Raw genomic sequence first — 22,948 nt, 5'->3', positions numbered from 1 at the left:
CTTAGTAAAATACGTTCATACGCATATTTTACATGTTTCTAGTACGATTTCAATAAAATTTGGTAGTTTTGTAAAAATAGATAAGATTAATTAGTGTGCCGAATTTGAACGCGATAGTCAAAAAACTACAGGAGGAAATCGGTTTTTTCTTAATTATGGAGGCGGAAGTGGGCGTGGCAAAATATGAAAATATATATTCTCTGCGCGCATACTAAGCCAGTATACATACTAAATTTGGTGACTTTAGCTTTGTTTGTGATAAAATCAGTTTTGTTTAATTTGCGGGGGCGGAAGTGGGCGTGGCAAAATTTTTAAATAGCCAGTTTCTGCGCGTCTATTAAACTAGTCTGCATACCAAATTTGATGTTGGTAGCTGTCATAGTTTTTAAGGAAATCAGTTTTATGTAAATTCCGGGGGCGGAAGGGGTCGTGGCAAAAAGTTTGAACAACTAGTTTCTGCGCGCTAACTAAACGAGTATATAAACCAAATTTGATGTCTCTAGCTGTTATACTTTTTAAGAAAAATAGTTTTATGTGATTCCTGGGGGCGTAAGGGGGCGTGGCAAAAAGTTTGAACAATTAATTTCTGCGCCCTAACTAATCGGGTATACAAACTAAATTTGATGTCTCTAGCTGTTATACTTTTTAAGAAAAATAGTTTTATGTGATTCCTGGGGGCGTAAGGGGGCGTGGCCGAAATTCCAATTAACTCTATATATGTACATAATACACGAGTATACATACCAAATTTGGTGGCTCTAGCTCTAGACGGACGGACGGACGGACAGACGGACATGGCTAGATCGACTCGGCTGTTCATCCTGATCAAGAATATATATACTTTATAGGGTCGGAGAAGCTTCCTTCTGCCTGTTACATACATTTTGGCGACTTTAATATACCATTTCACCCTATGGGTGTATGGTATAAAAAATTGAGCATTCCGTGTTTAGGAATGTGGGAAAGTAGGTCTATTATTTTCATTTATTTCGACACCTATTTTCGCGAAATTTCTCCTCATTCTGTGTAGATTGCAGACGCCATTCCGGTTAGATACTTCATTCAGTTGGATTATGGTTTTTAAACATTTTCAAATAAAACATGTGCAATGATTGAACTTACCATATTAAAGGTTATTCATGTAAGATTTTGGGTGTTGTTGTTAAACACGGCCATAATACGTGTCTCTAATGAAATCAGTCGTTTCTTATAATTGCAGACTCAATTATCAAAAGTAATTGTTTGCCATAGAAATCCGAAAGCTTTCATTAAAAATAACCAGCGAGTAAGCGAGATACGATCTAATACCCCAAAGTCACGAACAGTGACTTTTCTCAATAACTTCGTTATTTTTTGTTATTATCGTGAAACTTAATATTAGAAAGTTTATAACGCTTATAAACGACTGTGCCAAATTTGATCAAGATCGGATGACTATATCATCGGGCGAAAACAGTGACTTTCGTAAATAACTTCGTTACTTTTAACGTGATTGTTTTCAAATTAAACATTTCTTAATTTAATATATCTGTTAACGACTGTGTCGAATTTGATAAAGATCGGGTGATCATATCATATAGCTCCCATAGGAACGATCGGTGGAAAACAGTGAATTTGATCAATATCTTCGTTATTTCCTATGATTGTAGGCCATTCTTTCGCAAACATAAGCCTTTTTAGATAAAACGTTCTTCCACATTGATGGCTAATAGGTAAGGAAAGAGTTACCAAAAAAGTTGCAAGGGTATACAAACTTTAACGCGGTCGAAGTTAGCCCCGGCCCTCTGGTTTTGAAAATCATTATCAACATTCATATTTTGAATACTGGGGATTTAGAAGGTTATTGTTTTGCTCTATTGGAGTAAAAGGATACTGGAGACTTTGGGCGTTAACGGCATACTTCAAAGTTTAGTTAGCTGAAAGGAAATGGAGCTCCTTGCGACTGATGTGAATGCTCCTTCCCAAAGAATTCCACAATACAAATCTATTCCTATTCCTTATTCCTGATTCCATAAATAGGAACTTTTTTGAAATATCCTTGTCTCAGTAATGTGTTTACAATTTGTGCCACGAATCCTGATGTGTTCCATGACGTGATGAAAATTTATGTTTAAACTAGTTAGTTAGCTGACAGTATTGATGCCGTGACATAATTGTTTCATCGAATAACCTTTTGTCTCCATTTGATGAAGGATATTAAGCATAGGTGAAAAGAAGGTGAGTCAACCACAGCCCTGTGCCTTTTCTTTGCATCCATCAGCATTCCAATACAATCTTTTACGAAAATAAAGCTTCCTCCCACTCATTGGTAGTTTTAGCTTTTGTAGTTTCTTCGACACGATTCGAAACGAGCGTTCTGAAAGTTTTCCCTCGGGTCAAGAGCAATTTTCCGACAATGTTGAAAGCGCTTCAGTATAGTACAGAGATTTCAGTGAAAAACCTCGCATAACGTGAAAGCTCCGCCCGGTGGATCGTACTATAGATTTAATCTACACCTTCCAAAAAGAAAATCGTCAGCGGCTGTCTTTTGTGTTTCAAATCCTAAATGTAGACAAACATACATACTTTCATATGTATTTTAATTATAATTAGAACAGTTTACGTATCGCTCGGACTTGCTCGTGTGTACACATGTATGAAAAGATCCCGATTCCGATCCCGATCGTGATTGCTAATGCTTTTTATTTTCATATCTGATCGATAAGATATCAAAACAAATTTGGACTTACATACAAACGAGCAAATGTCAAAATTGTGTCACGTGTCGGCTATCTCTCAAAGATGCTTGGTAAAAGTTTTCGGTGAACTCTTCTCTATAATTAAATCGACAAAAATATGTATATTTTAAAAATAGCTCATCACACACACAGAAGCTTTTCTAGTTAATACGAATAAAGGTGACGATGATGACTCCGGCTGATCGAAATCTAAATAAATAAATACATATATTACAAAACCCGTCCCACACTTACCTGAGAAAAATAAAAACATACATATTGAAAATATACATATGTACATACATATGTGTAATGGAATAACAATGAAATTCTTTGCGATGCTAGATCAGTAATCTCAAAAAATTTGATACAAATATATACAAAAATGGCTATTATTAATTAGAGAAGGTGAAAGTGAAAGTCAACCAAACAAAACAGAAAACATGCATTTACAGGATACCCACAAGTAAGTAACTTATATTACAACTGGCCGTTTTGATAAAAACAATTTCCCTCCTGTCTGGGGAAAAGAAGAAAATGAATCAAATTAACAGGTGATATACCAAAATAATGAGGACTATCGATAACTAGTGTTATCCTGTAAACACACATCTGGCATTCCGATAACTCTGGAAAAATTGATGAACAAATGTAATGTAAACTGCTGTTTTTACACAATTTACACAGATAACAGATTTCACCTGTGTAAAATTGCTTTGCGCAAGCGTCAGCTCGGGTTGGAAAGCTCAGGCTCAAAAAAGAGCTTTGCCTTTCCTTTTCTGGAAAGAAAAGCTTGGCAATCGATACGACAAGATTTTTATATCCGTAGATATTTGTAATTAAAAAACTACAGCAACTCCCAGTTTTGTCAATAATAATATAGTGTTAATAGTAAAATTGAGCCAACTGGTAACACGGGATAGTTAACGCTTGCACCTTTGTCCAAAGGACACACCGAAAGGGTTGAAGAAATCCGTTTTCGTTGGAATATTTTCCAAGTCTTGTTATACATAAGGTATTATTAGCGTTACGTGGACTCCAAATATTTCAATGGCCTTGTTTGAGCAAACGGGCAAACTATATGCAAAAATTAAAATATAACAAGAAGAATATATCTTATTTGAAAAGGAACAACTTCTGTATTGTATATATGTACATAAATGTCTTTGTACAAATGCATGAGATCATCAGGAAATCTATACACACTTGTATTTGTGTCTGTGAGTGCCAGTGTGTGAAAACCAAATTCGATCTCGGACCTAAAACCTACATAAAAAGAAAAATCAATGTGTTATAATATTTTCCAAGTTCTTTGAAGATCAATTTTTCATCTCACTTTGATTGTGATTCTGCGAATGTGAAATATAAGTCACCGTTTGCTCATACGTATGTCACATCGCTATCACAGTGACTACTGCACTCGCGCTCATCTCTGACGAGATCGAGCAGCTGGGATAACAGCGCTCGTTAGTTTATCTTCGTTTTGTTTTGGTTTTATCTTTTTAAAACTATGTTCTACATATTGCGGTACTCTTTCGTTTTAGAAATGATGAAAATGTGGCTGGTCTGCGGGATCGGCACACGAAACAGGAGCAGGAGCAATATATAAGCTCTAACGCTAATCTTCATCTTCTACGACTGCATCCGCCCCCTGCAACCCCCGCTCCCATATTGCAACAATTTCGTACTGGAACGGGTGCGGGTGAAGCTGAGACTTCGGAAGAACATCGATATCCATTAAATGCACTGCAGCGTTCAGCGACGTTGCCGGCGAAACACAATCGTTTAGGTGTGCGCAGTCGAGTGACATTTAAAGTGCCATCCGCCGCAAGTCCAGGAGCAGGAGTTGTAGGAACTGTAGCAGGAGTCGGAACAGGAGTAGAAGCAGCAGCAGCAACATTAGGAACCAAAACGGCAGCCCCTGGACCGCCCATCACCATAGAAAAAAACAGCAACGTTGCTGCTGGGCAGAAGGACCCTGGCAAAATGACGTCAGAGGACCTGTTGCAGCCAGGACATGTGGTGAAGGAGCGCTGGAAGGTTCGTGCACATCTTAACCACGGCTAGCATCCCACACATACTTGTAGACTTTACTCATTTTTTCTCTTCTGACTTTAGGTTGTCCGCAAAATTGGAGGTGGCGGCTTTGGCGAAATCTACGAGGGTCAGGATCTCATCACTCGCGAGCAAGTTGCACTCAAAGTGGAATCGGCTCGTCAACCGAAACAAGTGCTCAAAATGGAGGTAGCCGTCCTGAAAAAGCTTCAAGGCAAGGAGCATGTATGCCGATTCATTGGATGCGGCCGCAACGATCGATTTAACTATGTGGTGATGCAGCTCCAGGGGAAGAATTTGGCCGAACTCAGGAGAGCTCAGCCACGTGGTGCATTTTCTCTTAGTACAACTCTTAGGTTAGGCTTACAGATACTCAAAGCAATCGAGTCGATACATTCGGTGGGTTTTCTCCATCGCGACATCAAGCCGGTAAGCTATCTACGAATACGATTCGCCATTATTCAATGCGTCTTATCCATTGCAATATTGTGTGCTTTACAGAGCAACTTTTCCGTGGGACGCTTGCCCTATAACTGCCGGCGGGTCTATATGCTCGACTTCGGGCTGGCTCGTCAATATACGACGGGCACTGGCGAAGTGCGTTGTCCGAGGGCGGCGGCTGGATTCCGTGGCACTGTACGATATGCCTCGATCAACGCACATCGCAACCGGGAGATGGGTCGCCACGATGATCTCTGGTCTCTATTCTATATGCTCGTTGAATTTGTCAATGGTCAATTACCATGGCGTAAAATAAAAGACAAGGAGCAAGTGGGTCTGACCAAAGAGAAGTACGACCATAGAATACTGTTGAAACATTTGCCATCGGACCTCAAGCAGTTTTTGGAACACATACAGTCACTCACGTATGCGGATAGACCGGACTATGCCGTAAGTTTAAACTAGGATTTCACAGAGTAAAGAGATTACATTACATTATTTATGTTTGATGTAGATGTTAATCGGCCTGTTCGAACGTTGTATGAAGCGACGCGGAGTCAAGGAATCTGATCCGTATGATTGGGAAAAGGTCGACACTTCAGCCATTGGCAACATTAATGCAGCTGTCAATGCCGCTGTTCCCGTTAAGAACGAGTATATGCATGGAAACATAACGCAAATGACAGTGGCAGCTTCTAATGCAAGCGGCACTGAATTCGTAAGTTTTTCCTATAGCAATCCTAAAGAGTGCTCCCTTTTTTCGAATTTCATTTACTGTTGAGAGTAGCTATGAATCGCTATTTAGATTTAATATTTCTAGTCGAATCAATATTGTCACACTAAAAAGAAACAAAATCTTCTTTGGATTTGTTAAAATCGTTTGGTGTACCTTGATTAATCTTTTGTCGCAATGCAAACTTGAAAATATGTACAATATTTTATAATATTACATTGTTTCAATAGATACGGAAACGCACGGACATGGATACCGCTCAGATGGCATCAACAGAACCGCTTCATATAAAGGAAAAGGTAAACATCCATTTATTATATATAAACATATTATTTCACACTGGTTGTATTTTTGCCTTAGGTTGACAAAAACTGTAATGCAACCGCGCCATCCCCGCAGGGTCAGAGTCGAGTCCCTGCTGATAGTGTGCTGCAAAACGTTAATTCGGGCATAAATCAAAATCCCCTACCAAAGACTTTGGCTGAGCATCAACTAGCCGCCGCCAATCCGAATCTGCCCAGTGCATTGATTAAATCAAATCACGAGAATCCTGCAGCCATTGTTGGCCAAATAAAATCCTTGCATGGACACACTGCGATCCATACCAAAAAATGCCAGCCTCACGTAGGTACAGGTTCGTTGTCCATCTCTAATCAAAATAATTCGGCTCCAGTTTATGTAAGTCAGGTTCACCAAAATCTCCGAATCCACACGGACTCGATTAATCAATGACAACTCTTCTGCAGTATCCGCATGCGGAGGACAAGGTTATTTTGGCAACCCTTCCAACGAAATTACAAACAGACATCGACCTTGCCCCACCAGTAAGTCTGGAAAATGATGCAAAGGCCAATGGGCCAGTGGACGGTAGCGGTGCTAGCAACGGGTCTCAGGTTGGTAATGATCAGCAGCAGCAGGCAAAACGGACGAATTCAGCGGCAGCAGCTAATATCGAGGGTAAGGCACAACAGTCGGGTGTAGAAAAGAACGCTGACGGCAAGCGATCTGCAGATGAGCCAAAGTCAACATATGGCCGTCTTCGCGTTCTTACCGCTCCACCAATGAGTGTGCACGATCTGACAGTAGCTGGTGGAAGCATTGTAAACCAAGGCCAACATGCTCCCGAGTCGCAGGACCAGGAAACACGGACTCGAGTTTTTGAAGCAATTACAGGAGGAAATGCTGCAACCAGTGGTTCAACGCCAAAAGCAGCTGTCACGAGCAGCCAGCGTAATCAGGGTGTTTACGGAATAGTTGGTGTGCCACCAGCCAATCGGCGCTCGGCGACATCCACAAATTTGAGGCCCTCTTCTTCCGGTATGGGTTCAGGGTCGATTCAACGTATCAACACCACTGGAACAGGAACTGGAACTGGAAGCAACACTGCCAGAAGCAGCGTTGCGGGAGACCACTCGGTCACCCAATTCGCGTTAATCGACGATGAGAACGTGTCAGCTCTTCAACAGGTAACAAAAGGCGGCGGGGCTCTCACACTAGCGTCTCAATGGAAAAGCCAGTTTGATGACTCCGAGGACACAACAGACAATGAATGGAACCGTGAGCCACAGGTAAATGGGGCTGGGTAAAACCATTTTCGGTTGAACAGGGCTCAGGTAGTAGCTCTCAGAGCGAGCTTGAACTAACGATGTGTGCTTAAAATGTCCACCTATAACAGTAATAACAGAAATAGTGCCCTTGTGCCTTAGCTAATATCCACCATCTGCGCGCATCCCATTCCCGAGTGTAGAGATTGAACATTTTTACAATGAACACATGTAAAGTATACCCCACCTATATACCTCTCGCCACACAGTCGCAGCCCAATCTGGAGCAAATCCATAAAACGGACGCGGACGTACAAATTGCTGACTATAGCCACAGCCAGTCAAAAAAGTCACAGCCAGCCGCAGTTGAGAGGGATAGGGGAAAGAGGTAAGTGCTGCCGGCCTAGTACTCATGTCAAATCTCCAACGTCTGATATCAGGGAATGCAAGCGAGCACATTTTCGCTTTTATATAGCAATTAAAATAATGTTTAATTGCCGTCGAGTATCGTTGTATTCCCTGTATCAGAATGTAAATTAAATTCCTTAGCCAAATAGTCATTACCGACGGTGCAAGTACATTTTTGTATGTGAACCTAATGAATGAACTTGTATGTCTATTTAGTCTTAAGCCTACATAAGTGGGAGTCTGTATGCAATATGTGTATATATGTATATTATATATCCCTTACCATAGATACACCCTTAACATAGCCGGCATCGAAAACTACGACACCTTGCAAATCTCTATACCACACTGCTGGTCTGAGCCAGCAATGGGTAATGTATTACGCAAAGATCTAGAGCCACCGGCTGTGCAACAAGCAGCATTCGACGAAACAGTAAGCATTTTGTAAATTATTCATACAATTAGCCATACTAAGTTCTACATCTACATCCTATATATACCTCTTTTCCTATGTATTTTGAAAATACTTGCATGTGTACCAGCTAATTTTTGTATTTGGGGACATTTTAAGCATTCAAATCATTAGTGCAACTGCTCTCAATACATCTGAGTGCATGTCCCTGTATCCACTAACGGCTCAGCTAGGTCAATGTGGATTCTTATGAATCGAAATAATTAATACACTCTTTGTAATCGACTCGTATCAGGAAAACTATATTCTAATACATTTTGTTAACTGTCTGGTTCATTTGCATTATCTCTTTTTTTAGGTTTATCGTATGGATATAGTCCGAAATGTTTGTGTTCGGGAATCTTACTCCGAAATCGCACCACTTGCGGTAGCGAGTGCAAAGGTTGTTTCCGGCACTGCCGAGTCTGAAGTTGTCGTGACTTCAGAGCCTCGAGTTCCATCATCGTTGTACAAGGAGGCCCCTAGTCATATGCAGGTGGAGTTCCCATCACATTTGCCGAATGAAAGCCAGCACATGTGCAAACATCGCAACAGCCTTCCAAATGTTTCCATGACTGACCTCTTTGATGAACAACCACAGCCACAGCCGCCGCGTCTGCATGATACCGATGGAATAGCCAGGCCTTGGTGCGTTCAAACCACATCTTGTCAGCGAAGCCATTTACCACCACAGGTCGACGCTGGTGCAGAGAAAGAGAATGACGGCTGTGTTAGCGGGCGACTTGAAATTCGTGTCATTCCCAAAGGTAAGCCAACTACCAAAAGAGCTTGTATCCCTTTTAATTATAACGCTTCTGGAATTATTTCATTTGACGCAGAAAACTCGCATCTTGAGGAATCAGAATACTACGATGCTGTTAAAACGACGCCCAGCGCTGTTCTCACACTTACTAGCCAAGAAATAGCTGACAAAGTTCAAGGGCCGGAATTAGAGACAGGTCCTCTTAAAAGTGGTAAAGCGGTGCCAATTAACTGTGATGACAAAGCTTCCTCTCCAAACACAATTAAGAATTGTGCCACACCAACTAACAAGGAGACTCCTACTCCAGACACGCCGAATGAGGCTAGCTGTTATGATGCCAACGTGAATGGCAGCAGGAACGATGCCGATCCTGAGCAGAGGACGGTACCCAGATCAGGTGATTCCAATGGAACTGTAGGTGGTAGCAATACTTGTGGATGTGATTTATCTCTTGCGGCGCCTAGTAAGATCCCAGTACTTACTTCTAACACGCGGCAGTCCAAGTGTGCATCTTGGGCTGGTGTGGGAGTCGACCATACATGTGCAACAGGTGCATCAGCACTGCAACCGCAACCTCAAACTAAACTCGATCAGCATGCCTCACACGATTCTCCCAGCTCTATAGTGGATCCTGTTACCAGCCCCATACGCAATGTCCTATGTTCTGGTGCTTTGCCGAATCCTCCAAATATGACGGACTTGACACCAGGTTTGTTGTAACACATGCATCCAAGTTTAAACTTAACAAAACAGATCCATAAACTAGAACCGATCAGCTAATATAATAAAGATATTCATTTTGATCTCATGTCAGATTGAAAATAATTCGTTTCTAGTTAATTTTCCCAATTATTAAGTTCCATTAACCAAAAGTTTTTGTTTTAATCCAAATATTTCTGATCAAAACTTTCTATGGTGTTTTGTAGAAACACATATTGAAATACTACATTTTTTAAGTTACAAAGTTCAAAATTCCTCCAAAAAGTAATTCAAAAATAATGTTGAAAAGCCTTTCAAAGAAATTTAGAAATTATTCTGAATTTTAATTTTGTATTTTTACTTATACTTTATTACGTTACACTAATGATCTTCATTAAGGAAAAACAAAATATCAAAACTAAAACTCATGCTTTTGGTACAATTGATGTACATTTCGTTGATTTTTAAACATTTCGTTGTATATAAACATAATATTGTAAATATTATTTATGTGTATGTACCCACTATTGAAATTTTGCATTCAAAGTTACCTTTAAGATTTTGACAATTATAATCTTTTGTTTAACTTTCGCTTCTTGGCAACCCGAATCAAGGCCCTTAACCACGTAGACTAGTTATTTAGTTTCACTGCCAAGCAATCTATTATCTTCCTATAAAAAGTAAATTGATACAGCAAATATAACATAAATAGTCATGACGAATTATGTGTCCAAATGAAATATATCCCTTTTGTATGGGACTTAAAACTGAAAATTTTAATATAATTCCCAACTCAGGTTTACGTCGACGTCGGGAGTCTTCTGAAGGAAAGTACGTGACAGACCCAGCTCAATTGCAATTGAGATTTCAGCGACCTCGATCACGCACTTCGAGTCGGTACGTTCAGATGGTATTATTAAATTTGAATAACTACTAATAAAATGTCTTTTACACATTCTACATATAGGTCTCGCGGCATTCCTACAACAATGCTAGGACATTTCGAGGATCATTCGGTTGACATGAGCGAAGGTCATGGTGTCAAGGAATCGGGAGTAGCGAAACAAGGCGAAGACACAAACTCTAACAATTTTCCATGGAATGAGAATGCTGCAGAGCCACAAGCTAGAAGCGATATCTCAATCTCACCTCCTCCTGGTGATCCAAAAATCGAAAACAGTGCACGCCTACGACGATATAGGCATAACATAGAATAATTAAATTTGAAGATTAACTTACGCAAGTCATCATATGGTTATGATAGGTAAAAGCAATATTGGATGTGTAAAATGAAAAGGGCAAAATGTAACTGATTAGTTTTCCATGTGAAGGAAGGAGGGATAATATCGCTATTTCGAGAATATCTCCGCATAAACTAGTTCATAAAACCAGTTTTCAAAGTTTCAAAGAGTTCGTAAAGTTAAAGGGACTGATGGAAACTTCAAGTGGTAACGCAAATTCCACCAAATCTAGAATTTTAGTGGACCGAAATAAAATAATAATTAGAGAGAACACTTACTTATATCCGATATGTCATTTACTTCGCTAATAGTCACATTCACACCTACTGAGTAAAATGACGGCGACTCCTGTCCCTATTACCCACATAGTACTCTAATCTTAATCCCAATCAAGCACGTAACGGTGTCTTAACTAAAATAATATGGAGGCTTGCAAGGGCTTTAGGTAAATATGAATTATTAATTAATACAACTATAAAAGAAAATCAAATACTAGCATATATGCAATTTTCAGTTAGCTAGTTGTATGTTTGTTCAAGGGTGCTATATTATCGGCAAACTTGTGGTTACATCAGGGAATGATAACGAACCAATTTTCGGTTCATCAAATGTCTTTGAAGTTCGGCACGATAGCATATAGCAAAATCATTTTAATGAAGGCTCGCAATTGGTTTTCGAAATCGGAAATCCTGGCCACAGAATTAAAATCCATACCCAATGTCCCGCTAAAAGTTCCTGGTGGGCATTCTAACATCAATCGACCTCATATACAGACTTTGAGTCAGCTTTCAAATTTCGAAAAAATCAAAATAAGAACGAGTTGATGCTTTTCAGCATTTTTTCTGAGCCAACAGAAGCGACATAAAAACCAAAATTGGTTTCGGAAGCATTCCCTAGCTTAGGTTAAATTAAATCTGAATCTAAATTGATATATGAATTAATAAGTTGATTCTGTAATGACCGTCGAGCGTGAAATGCTTACACATTATACAAAGTGCTTTCTAATGAAGTTAAGTTTTTTCTGCAAATATTTTATTGCAACGAGATGTATATTCGCATATACACGGTGGCGGATTAATGAGAGAACATGTACGTTGGGAGGATAGAACATTGAACATCAAAAGACGTATTTTACTGAGAATCTAAGTAGATTGAGGTAACAAAACACGAGATGATTGAGATCCGCCACTGCTTATATATAAGGATTATTTCATTTAACTTTCTGTATATATGTACGCTACTATCCCAATTGTAATAGAACAAATTAACCTCAATAAAGTGTAATAATAATTCTAACTTAATCGATTTGTCTAAGCGAAAAATAACGAAATAAATCAGACGAGTTATACATATGTGAATTGCATGGACGACCAATCCAAGGCAATAAACATATCATTTATTAAAAATTATTAGGAATCGATGAATTCAACTTCCGGTTGACAAAACAAGCATAGAGCATGAGACTGTGTCATTTCCTGGAGTATCCTCTGCAATATAAGGTTCTGGTTCAAATGGAAATTAAATACTTGTTTAACAGAAGCTTGCCTTCATTTTGCTGATTTCTGTGCGCAGCATTATGATTTTAGTCTCTCCATGCTCTATAACATCTCTCAAGGTGTAGACTTGCTCCTGAAGATTGGTAAGTATGTCAGGATCATCGCTTTTTCTATTTGTGCTCTCGTGCGACGGCCAAGAACCAATTACATTTAATGGTGACTTTTCTGCCGCAACTGAGACCTTTGAGCGCAGGCAGAGCGAAGTTTTCCTAATCTGGGGAATGCAACATTTTTTTTAGTACGCCAAAGTAAATTAATGTCGATAATTAAAGCTCACCTGTTCCCTAACTATTGGATCTGTGTGAATTCTCGATGTCTTTCTGATCAGGTCGCTTGAATCTCTGAAGTTGGTTGGCCCTAGAATGCCACTTTGAGCAAAGAACTGTTGAGCTCTCTCAATCTTGTTATGTCCCTGGGATGGCGATAGTTCGAAATCTGTTTTTAAAGTTTTCTTTTGTATATCGGATTGCGGCGAGAGTCGGATTCTTAGTTCGCCATCCCAATCCTGGCTTGGCATTGCCTCGGGCCGTATAGCAGACAGCTTTGTAAATACAACATCAGTATCAGGATGCGAAAATGAATTGTGTTCTCGTCGCGGTCTTGATCTGAACTGCAGCTGATGCTTTGGAGAACGATTCGTGTTTGTGAAGGTCCTTGTCAAAGCCATTGTTTCCGCATCACTTACGCTTACCCTTAATCGATTCCAATCGTAGCTGACTTTGTCCAATGATTGATTTTGTCCAGAGTTGCAATTGCAATTGGCATACAGACTGCCGCAGGAGTTTGTACGCAGATCTTCAGATCTTTCAGAGATGCGACTATCACAAGGTTCCGAAGTCATTATCTGTGTATCTGCAACACCATTTTGAAGACTTACAATTAGTCACGCCTTTTATAATATTTATCAAACTCAACTTTTTTTTTGGAGCGTTTTACTTAGCACTGACCTAAGCAGTCTTTAATAAGAATATAATGCCAATGTTTTAAAGCGATCGTTTCTATGAAAACTATATGATCTCGTCCGATCTTGATTAACTTTGTGTAAGTAAGTTTTAAATTTTATGACAATTGTTTAAAAAATATCGAAACTATTGGTAAAAGTCTATATAATGATGAGCTATAGGATATATTGGTCATGACAGACAGAAGAGTGAGCAGAAAGACGAAGATTGTTCATTAAGATTGTATGTGGCCTGACACTTTTGGCTAAAATATAAATTTTATAAATAAATTTCCTCCAACGTCTGAATCTACCAAAATTGTTGATTTGAAGCAGTTGATGGCGAATAATTGTGTTAAATGAAAAAAGCGAATCAGCATGGTCTGAATATCTGTGGTGTTAACTCGCAAAAGTTATGAAGGTTAAAAACTTCGGTTTTGCCTGTTACTTACTTTTTGATTTAGTAAAGCTGATCGTCTTTTCCTTAATTTCGATGCAAAATTTTCACAGCTGAAATAGATAATAAAAATTAGATTCAAATGTCTTATATAATTAAAGTTTGTTAAATTTATTCTTAGCACATTAATGTCCTTATAGTAACAAGTTAAAAATTGGAAAAGTTGGCAAGCAATTTAGGAAGAAGTTCATATGGTCTCACGACAATCACATAAATTCATTATAAAATTTATAAACTTTGGAAAAAAAACCGGAGATTACAGTGGTATTCTGGCCACTGTCTCCGGAATAGATAAAATATTGCGTATACTGTAAACACAAATAAATAAACAGAGGGTAATGCCCACATCTTTATGCAGAACTTTGTATACTCTTAAGTTTTTAATTTGACTGTGTGGGTAAAAAAAGATGTACAAAACTTAGTTAGTTTCCGATCAATACTAACTGAATGTCATTTTAGAAAAGGATACCCTTCAATAAAATTGTCTTTAATAAATTTTGTATCTTCATAAGCATATGAAAGATGGAAAATAGAGTAGGGATATAGTAATTTAGACGCAAACCTATCTATGTATATATCATTATTAAATAGAATTACTTTTTAGCCTGACAATCGATTTAAAGTAAATTAGTTACTTGTTATTAACGGACATTCTCAAATACATACTTGTGTTCATAATTAGTATACCTTTGTGGCAAGGGTATTATTTTATATACAAATGTAGTCATATATAAATTTATATATATGTATGTATAAATATATGTATATGTTTGTACCCATATTGAAGATAGCATGGAGATAAAATGAATTGTTGCCCTTGCATTAATTGAGTACATGTATTTATTTGAATCAGAGACTTTCGGAAAGGGAATCGACAAATAAAATACCAAATCGCTACGTTAGTTTGTTCACGTTTATTTATTTTTCATTGAAAGGGTATTCTTGCATTTACCACGTACGACAAAGCGTGGGCGCAATTTAACAAATTTTCAAATTAATTAGCAATACTTATCTAATAGTCATGTCTGTCTGTCTATATGTATGTATGTACAAACATGTGTATACTTGTATGAATGCACACCAAAACTCGACAAAATTAGCAGCATTTTGTTTATTACAACGTAGCAGCAGCGTTATGGAGGTTAAAACTTAAGTTTGGAATTCTAATTCTTTTAAAACCTAAACTCAAGGTAGAAATATTTAATTTCAAGTCCATAGAGAAAGCGCATTTATAAATATTTCTAGTCAATTACCGATTAAGTCACAAATTACGGGCAACAGGCGAACACAATTAGTATTTACTTTTAGTTAATAAAATAAGCACCGTTATTCTTATAAACACTTTGCTTAACGGACCAACAACATTTTTTAAACTGTTAAAAAAATTGTGGCCGCAGTTGGGGATATCGATTGGCATCGATCGATATCGATAGTCGATGTAGGTGTTAGGGTTTTCAGGCGGTTGGAATAATGGGATACAACAATTTTTTTGAGAAGCAGGGTCGAAGAAAAGAAGTAATGAAAAATCAGGCCCTATCGAAAGGAAATAAAAAGAATTATGGTAAATATTTACTTAAGTTACTCGGGCCAAAAACGCGCTTAAACTACATAAATTTGGTATTAAACGAAAGGAAAAAAATCCACGAGCACTACCTTAAAACTGTCAAATTGTTGAGTTAGTTTTGCCAAAAGCCAAATTTCGGATACTTGAATACGCATGCTTTTTGAATCTTTTGTTTGTACTATTTTTAACAAATTGTTGAGTTTACAAAAGAAGATGCTCTTGAGATTTTTGTGTGAGGACTTCGGCAGCCGTTCGGTTACACGCATACGAGGTGCCGAACGTGTTCGTCCCCCGGGGGATATGAGTGCCGGGCTCTGCTTTAGAATACAATATTCCTCGAATTCATAAGTTAGAGTGAAATATTTGGCAACCAGGGCGGTCAAACAATGCGCCAAATAAAGTACAGTTCTAGCTTTAGCCGATTTTTCAACTTTTCAGCACTGAAATCTCGAGTAGCTTAAGTAAATATTTACCGAATTGCCAACACTGTTGTGGCGAAGCAGTATACACGTTGATTAACACTAAACAATGAGAAAAGAGACAGACAGACGAACGGAGAGAGAGAGGGCAAAAATTTACGGCGAGAGGGCAAGAATTTACGGCGAGAGGGCAAGAATTTACGGCGAGAGGGCACGAATTTACGGCAAAAAGCTACCGCGAAAAAGCAAAAACTGAGGCGAAAAAACATATGTTTATGTTTGTTGTTGCTTGCAGTGTTGCCGTTTTGGCTTATTTTCGGCCAGATCTGGCTTATTTTCAAGAGCGATTGCGGATAAAATTGGGAAATTGCGGATAGCGGAAAATCTGGCTTATTTAAGAATCGAAACAGCTAATTTTTAGCTTATTTAATATATCTTTTAGTTGTTATAATAAAGTTTCCCAAATGCCAAGATGCAAATGCAAGATATGCAAAAAGTTAACAAATGCTTCCAAAGCAATACTTCAAATCCATCGAAATTGTTAAACGAGCTAATATTTGCCATCAATTCACTAAAAATCTACATAATAGCTCCAGATAAAAGTGTAGATTGTATAAACGATGATGGATTTGAAAAGTATGTGACTAGAGACTTGTATCTTGGATATGCTTTTGAAAAACATATCAAATCTGTGAGTATATCCAATGATGAGGAAAAGTCGATCCGAGAAAGTTGCACGAATTTCGTAGTTGATCTTGTTAAGCAACTAAAGCAGAGGTAAATATTTAGTTCTTTTTATTTAATTTACAATTATTAATAATATATTTTTCTAATTTTAGGTTACCCGACAATTTTAAAATCTTAAAACAAGCCGATGCTTTTGCAGTAGAAAATATTTTAAAAACTAAAAAAAAAAAACATCATTCCGATTTTGGAGTTTTTTGGAATTCCCAATATTGACGAAATTGAACGTCAATACAATGAATTGACACTTATCTCTTGGGCAGAGCAGACAGACGTATAAAAAAGCAAAAGCGGTTATAAATATAGAACTAAATATAAGCCTGTAATATAAAGGACATTAAAAAAAGCCTAAGATAACTACTACACTCACGTGTTCGGTGAATACTGCTATAATACTATTTAATTCTTGTGCGTATATTTTAGCTCTTCCAATCATTTCATCCCAAGTAACCATAGTTTGCTATAAAAACCCCTTTTTCATGTCCTAATGGCTAGCGAGATCAATTGTCCCTATGGGTTTGGTTTTCTAGATTCAAACTTTTTATTATGTACAATCCAATATTTGATTTCTTTATACTTTGGATTGGTTTCATCTCTGGTATGCATTTCTGTGTGTGTTTATTTATGTACCTGCCGCGTTTGTTTCTTTTAAATAAAAAGTAAATAAAAATGAAATGTACTTGCCGCGTTTGTATAGCATCATATGTTTGGTCCTGTTAATAAAAGGCACATTTGGACTTTTGTATTGCCGCTTTCTGGAAATTCTTCACCGGTTATATTAAAGTAGGCAGATCGGATATGCACTAGATCTAACGGGCTTTGAGGCGACTGGCGAGTGACTTCGTTCACTTCGGAAAATCTCAATTATTTATTTATTATGCTCGGGCTTCTTATGGTAACTTTTTGGAAATAGTTATTCATTGTGGCCAATTTTTATGTTTATGTTTCGTTTAAATTCAGTAAATAAAAATGAAATGTACCTGCCGCGTTTGTATGGCATCATATGTTCGGTCCTGTTAACAAAAGTCAAATTTGTACTTTTGTATTGCCTCTTCTGGAAGACTCTATCTGTATGTTTAGTGGATTTTGAAGATATGGACTGTAACGATCGTTAAAAGACCTTTCAAAAATGCAGGAAGTAGGATTACTTCCTTGTTGGAAACCCCCCTTAGTTCCTTGTTAGGGTCATAAATGATACTTTTGAATTTAATTAACAAAAATTGGTATTAAATCAGTTTTAATTTGTGTTTTTATTAATTTTTAATTATTGTCTATGCAATCTGTACACAAATTGTAGTGTTTGTGATGGTTGGGACAACAAGCCTTCTGGCATGAACAGCAGAAGATTGCATATTTATTCCCATCTGCGTTGTAGGGACATACTTCACATTGAGCACGTTTTTTTTTTTTTTTGGGTGGCACATAGTTGGCTTTTTTGCGAAGCGTTTGCGGGTTGTTGATGGCAGTTCACTTTGAATATTCTAGATTAAAGCAATGGCATTTTCCGCGTGCGGCATTTTATTTCGGCGAAGAACTAGCGGTTTTACAAGATCATATGCCACTTTTCGTCGACACATTTCATTTTCGGAACCAGATTTTTTATAGGTGTATATCATAAATGCGTTTTTACCCGAGCAATCTACAATGTATGAAAATAGTGCCATTGGCCAACGCAATATGGCACGTATTTTTTTGCGTGGTACATAGTTGGCTCCTTTGCGAAGCGTTTGCGGGTTGTTGATGGCAGTTCACTTTGTAAATTCTTGATTAAAGCAATGGCATTTTCCGCGTGTGGCATTTTATTTCGGCGAAGAACTAGCGGTTTTACAAGATCATATGCCACTTTTCGTCGACACATTTCATTTTCGGAACCAGATTTTTTATTGGTGTATATCATAAATGCGTTTTTACCGGATATATCGACAATGTATGAAAATAGGGCCATTGGCCAACGCAATACGACACGTTTGCAGGAAAATGTACCCATCATTTGGTCGCATGTGTCAACACCTCTTTTTGTTTTATTATAGTCTTCCAGTAACGTCATCCCAAAGTTCACGTAGAGTTTCGCCATTTGAACGAGAAACTCCGCTGTATATAAGCAGTCCGACATAGCCCCTTAGTTTTACAGCATCCACTGAAAACCATTTTTCTTTATATTTTCGTATGGTTTATATCAAAATAATTTCTTGCATCGGAAAAAAAGAAGAGGTCAAATGCCGATAGCTCATTTGATACACGAGATGTAGAATATAGTGTAGGACCTGTAACATGTGAATATATGCACAATTATCCTCTGATGTATTGAACTTATTTACATATGTACATATTTGTTTTTACAGACCTTGTTTAATTGATCGATTTTTATTACACGGTTGCTTGGAGGTCGGTTGAACCGACTCGGTTCTCTGTGGTAATATACTTTACCATCGTTGGAAACGAAGACTGGCGTGATGGATTAGTGACTCCTCTAACTCTAAATTGAAGTCATCAATGGACTACTCATCAGAAACTATTTCGTCAAATTCAGCAGCGTTAATCTCCTTCGATGTTGGCTCATATATCATCTTCTTCAAAATTCTCTTCTGTGTCAGAATTGTAAGGTCCATGTTCACTCAAACATAAAGTCTTCACGTTAGACTTATTTTTTCGCAACATTTTAACATGTGAACTCTATGAGTCTGCTGCACGAAATATTTGTCTGCTTTCGCACACAAAAAAAATTCTTGGAAGCCCCGTTATTATGTCAATAAACATCAAAGCATCTTTCGTGAAGATTCATGTTAAGACATTCATATTTTGTATATTGAATTTTCATGTGGGGTCTTATTTGACCCTAACAAGGAACGTGTAGCTGTTCATTTTTTACGTTAAAAATAAACAGATATAAAAAATTGGCTTACCTCGAGATCAAAAAACACAATATCTCGAACTAAAAAAAAAAAAAATAAATAAAGCCATTAATAAAAAAATATTTAAAAAAAGGTCAAAAATGATACTGTGATGAAGTAGGGTTAAAAAGCCAAACCTCACCGCAAAACGCTAGATCCGGATTATTTCAAAATGAAATAGTTTGGAAAGGGGTTAAAATGCTTATAGCTTGAAATCTAGCTTATTTATTTTGGTTTAAAAAAAATTTCTACATAAAGATTTTTTTAGAGATTATAAAGTATTTTTATAATCATTCAAAGAGGCAAATCAAACTAAAATAATATTTCACGGTGACTTTTGGTATTTTGTGCCTAAATTTATGGTTATATGAGCGATATTAAGTTTTGAAGAAAATTATTTATTTTGCCGTAAACAATATGGTACGTGCAAATAAGAACCCGACTGAGATAATTCCTTTATTAAAATTTTTTATATTACTTAAATTGTTGCTCAATTTGCAAGAATTCATTTCATAAATTGGGAGGAAAGAGAAAATACTTCCCAGTTTTGGACCGAGGTCCTTAAGTATAAGGATGCTGGAAGAAACAATGCTGCTGTTGAACGCGTATTTAGCCAAGTTAACATCGTTAAAAGCAAATTGCGAAATCAATTAAATGTTAAAGGTTTGAACGTAATTTTACGTATAAGGTTTGTTTTTTGAAATGATTGGCTATTTAGTGTATATTTAATATATTCCTTTTAATTTTACAGATATGGATTACGCCGTCATGGCAAAAGTTGTGTTAATTATAAAGTACCTGTAAAGTACTTATCTTTAATTAAAGGCTGACAAATATGAAGAAACAAATAATGAAATTGATGACATAATTTCACTAATATAATTTGATATATATCAATAAAATAAAATTTATTTTAAATATTATACACCAAGTGTTTTTATAGTTAGCTTATTTTTAAGCTTTTTTTTAATATTTAGCTTATTCTAGCTTATTTTTACCTTAAATCTATGGTGATTCTAAATTTCTGGCAACACTGCCGCAAAACCCTACCACAAACTTATGTTCGATGAAACATGCGCGGCCATATACAATTCAATTCGAACTCGAACATTCGCTCGGGGCGCTTAAATTCGCTCTGCAGACCGCAGCGAATTTAGTTTTTAGCTCAAAGCTCAAGCAACAAATTGTCGGACTTAGGAAAGAGAAACGATGAGAATGATGAGCGAAATTTGGAATGTATATTGGCAGCAGTGTTGCCAGAAATTAAGAGTCACTATAAGCTAGATTTAAGGAAAAAATAAGCTAGAATAAGCTAAATATTAAAAAAAAGCTTAAAAATAAGCTAACCATAAAAACACTTGGTGTATAACATTTAAAATAAATTTTATTTTATTGATATATATTAAATTATATTAGTGAAATTATGTCATCAATTTCATTATTTGTTTCTTCATATTTGTCAGAGCCTTTAATTAAAGATAAGTACTTTACAGGTACTTTATAATTAACACAACATTTGCCATGACGGCGTAATCCATATCTGTAAAATTAAAAGGAATATATTAAATATACACTAAATAGCCAATCATTTCAAAAACAAACCTTATACGTAAAATTGCGTTCAAACCTTTAACATTTAATTGATTTCGCAATTTGCTTTTAACGATGTTAACTTGGCTAAATACGCGTTCAACAGCAGCATTTGACCAAGGAAGCGATAGAATGTGTATAGTATATAATGCTAGCTGCCGAAAAGTGTTGTTTCTGCCAGCATCCATATAATTAAGGACCTCGGCCCAAAACTGGGAAGTATTTTCCTTTTCCTCCCAATTTATGAAATTAATTTTTGCAAATTGATCAACAATTTCTTCAATATTTAAGTAATATAAAAATTCCAATAAAGGAATTATCTCAGTCGGGTTCTTATTTGCACGTAGCATATTGTGTACGGCAAGAAAATAAATTTTTCACCGTGAAATATTATTTTAGTTTGAGTTGCCCCTTTAAATGATTATAAAAATACTTTATAATCTCTAAAAAATCTTTATGTAGAAATTTTTTAAAACTAAAATAAGGTTTTTGAATTTTGAAATAAGCTAGATTTCAAGCTATAAGAATTTTAACCACTTTCCAAGCTATTTCATTTTGAAATAATCCAGATCTAGCTTAAAATAAGACAAAATGGCAACACTGATTGGCAGGAAAATATCGATATTGTTATACAAATCGAGCCCGATATAGATACATATTATCAAAATCTGTGTTAACTTTTGTGTAAATAAACAGCTAAATTACAATTTCCTAAACACAATAGATAAAAATTTATTTTGTTATAGCTAAAAACAATATAAGTCTAACATATTCATTACAAAATAAGATTTAAGTAAATATTTCAATATATACTTAAAAGTAGCAGTTAAATTTTTATAGATCCCAGTCTTTCGGCTCGAAATTCTCTAATCAGAGCATTATTGTTTGACCAACCAACACAAGGAATACATACATATATAAGCCGGGCAACATCAATTTTTGAGACTTCCAGGGTCAGCTAGTGGTAAATTTAAGTAATGAATTATTTCATTTCTCTCTAAGCTTTCGTTTAAACCTTGTCGCTGCAGCCGTGCCATTCTGCTCCAGAAAGCAGATCCCGCATCTACTACTTCCGGATCGTCTGACATTGATGTAGAAGCACTTGCCCTTAGTATTCTACAATCTGGTTACTACAGCTGAAACTGCCAATGAGCCTCTTAAATCCAAAAGTGTTGACGTGACTTAGTAAAATAATCAAAATTTATAAATGAAATGATAGAATTAAAAGAATTAATGAAAGTAATTGTTTATTGTATAAACATGACATACTTGCTCGATTTCAGAGAATCGTTTTTGAATTTCCATTACTAAGACTTTACGGCTTTCCTCTGCTTTATCGTCTGTTAAAGCCATGTTTTTAATTTCCTCTTCTAAGGTATTAATAACTGGAATGACAAGATTTTCACGGTTGTTATTTGTTGCACTTTAGTCACAAGTTTTATAAGAGCAGTGTTGACTTTTTCCTTTCCCTCACCTTGTTGTCACATCGTGAATTGGCTTATAGTCCTTTTCAAGTTTTTGCAGAAGTCAAGCATGTGCGCAAATATCGAAGTGATAGTGAGAGTATTAAATCTGGAATGCTGGGAATGGGCGCACCATGTACACTCCCACAAAAGAATGAAACTGGCGCGCGACTCCGACGGTTAATAATACTAAAGCTTAACAGACCCGATATATCACAGCATACATATATCGATAAAACGACCACATATCATATCGCCATCAAATTGAACAT

At 36.8% G+C, this 22,948-nt stretch overlaps 2 protein-coding genes and 1 long non-coding RNA gene across 5 annotated transcripts; 1 reads left to right on the top strand and 2 right to left on the bottom strand.

Moving 5' to 3' along the window:
* The first annotated feature begins 3,001 nt into the window (after positions 1–3,001).
* On the top strand, positions 3,002–12,353 carry Asator (tau-tubulin kinase asator). Of its 3 annotated transcripts, none has more exons than XM_068296923.1 (14): positions 3,002–3,183; positions 4,262–4,757; positions 4,836–5,201; positions 5,274–5,663; positions 5,728–5,931; positions 6,177–6,245; positions 6,307–6,624; positions 6,693–7,514; positions 7,760–7,878; positions 8,187–8,331; positions 8,669–9,116; positions 9,189–9,821; positions 10,609–10,704; positions 10,779–10,956. In XM_068296923.1, the coding sequence occupies exons 1-14, from the start codon at positions 3,161–3,163 to the stop codon at positions 10,805–10,807; spliced, it is 4,158 nt and encodes a 1,385-aa protein (XP_068153024.1). In that variant the 5' UTR covers positions 3,002–3,160; the 3' UTR covers positions 10,808–10,956. The 3 variants fall into 3 exon arrangements, with proteins under 3 accessions (XP_068153024.1, XP_068153025.1, XP_068153023.1); XM_068296922.1 differs by having other exon boundaries at positions 3,006–3,183; positions 10,609–10,708; positions 10,779–12,353; XM_068296924.1 differs by lacking the exons at positions 7,760–7,878; positions 8,187–8,331 and having other exon boundaries at positions 3,004–3,183; positions 10,609–10,708; positions 10,779–12,353.
* A 42-nt stretch (positions 12,354–12,395) lies between these two features.
* Positions 12,396–15,331, bottom strand: LOC137582800 (uncharacterized). The gene is made up of 5 exons (XM_068297494.1): positions 15,259–15,331; positions 14,001–14,058; positions 12,886–13,460; positions 12,598–12,822; positions 12,396–12,527 (listed from the first exon to the last, which is right to left on the bottom strand). Exons 3-5 carry the CDS (start codon positions 13,447–13,449, stop codon positions 12,462–12,464), a joined length of 855 nt encoding a protein of 284 aa, XP_068153595.1. The 5' UTR covers positions 13,450–13,460; positions 14,001–14,058; positions 15,259–15,331; the 3' UTR covers positions 12,396–12,461.
* Positions 15,332–21,926: 6,595 nt separating this feature from the next.
* LOC137583006 (uncharacterized) lies at positions 21,927–22,744 on the bottom strand. The gene is made up of 4 exons (XR_011033343.1): positions 22,688–22,744; positions 22,483–22,598; positions 22,229–22,394; positions 21,927–22,171 (listed from the first exon to the last, which is right to left on the bottom strand). It is a non-coding gene; the product is annotated as an uncharacterized lncRNA (long non-coding RNA).
* Between the last annotated feature and the right edge of the window lie 204 nt (positions 22,745–22,948).

The sequence above is a fragment of the Drosophila tropicalis genome, unplaced genomic scaffold, assembly GCF_018151085.1.
Source record: "Drosophila tropicalis isolate 14030-0801.00 unplaced genomic scaffold, ASM1815108v1 contig_859, whole genome shotgun sequence".
NCBI classification, from domain to species: Eukaryota; Metazoa; Arthropoda; class Insecta; order Diptera; family Drosophilidae; genus Drosophila; species Drosophila tropicalis.
This window is presented reverse-complemented; position numbering and strand designations above follow the sequence as displayed.

Excerpts from the sequence above, each read along its gene's own strand:
- Asator (XM_068296922.1), top strand. The coding sequence starts at position 3,161 with ATGCATTTACAGGATACCCACAA. Across the intron at positions 5,932-6,176 it reads ATGCAAGCGGCACTGAATTC|ATACGGAAACGCACGGACAT; the intron begins GTAAGTTTTTCC and ends TTGTTTCAATAG. Across the intron at positions 6,625-6,692 it reads ATAATTCGGCTCCAGTTTAT|TATCCGCATGCGGAGGACAA; the intron begins GTAAGTCAGGTT and ends ACTCTTCTGCAG.
- LOC137582800 (XM_068297494.1), bottom strand. The coding sequence starts at position 13,449 with ATGACTTCGGAACCTTGTGATAGTCGCATCTCTGAAAGATCTGAAGAT. Across the intron at positions 12,823-12,885 it reads ATCCAATAGTTAGGGAACAG|ATTAGGAAAACTTCGCTCTG; the intron begins GTGAGCTTTAAT and ends TGCATTCCCCAG. Across the intron at positions 12,528-12,597 it reads CAGAAATCAGCAAAATGAAG|GAAATGACACAGTCTCATGC; the intron begins GCAAGCTTCTGT and ends AGGATACTCCAG.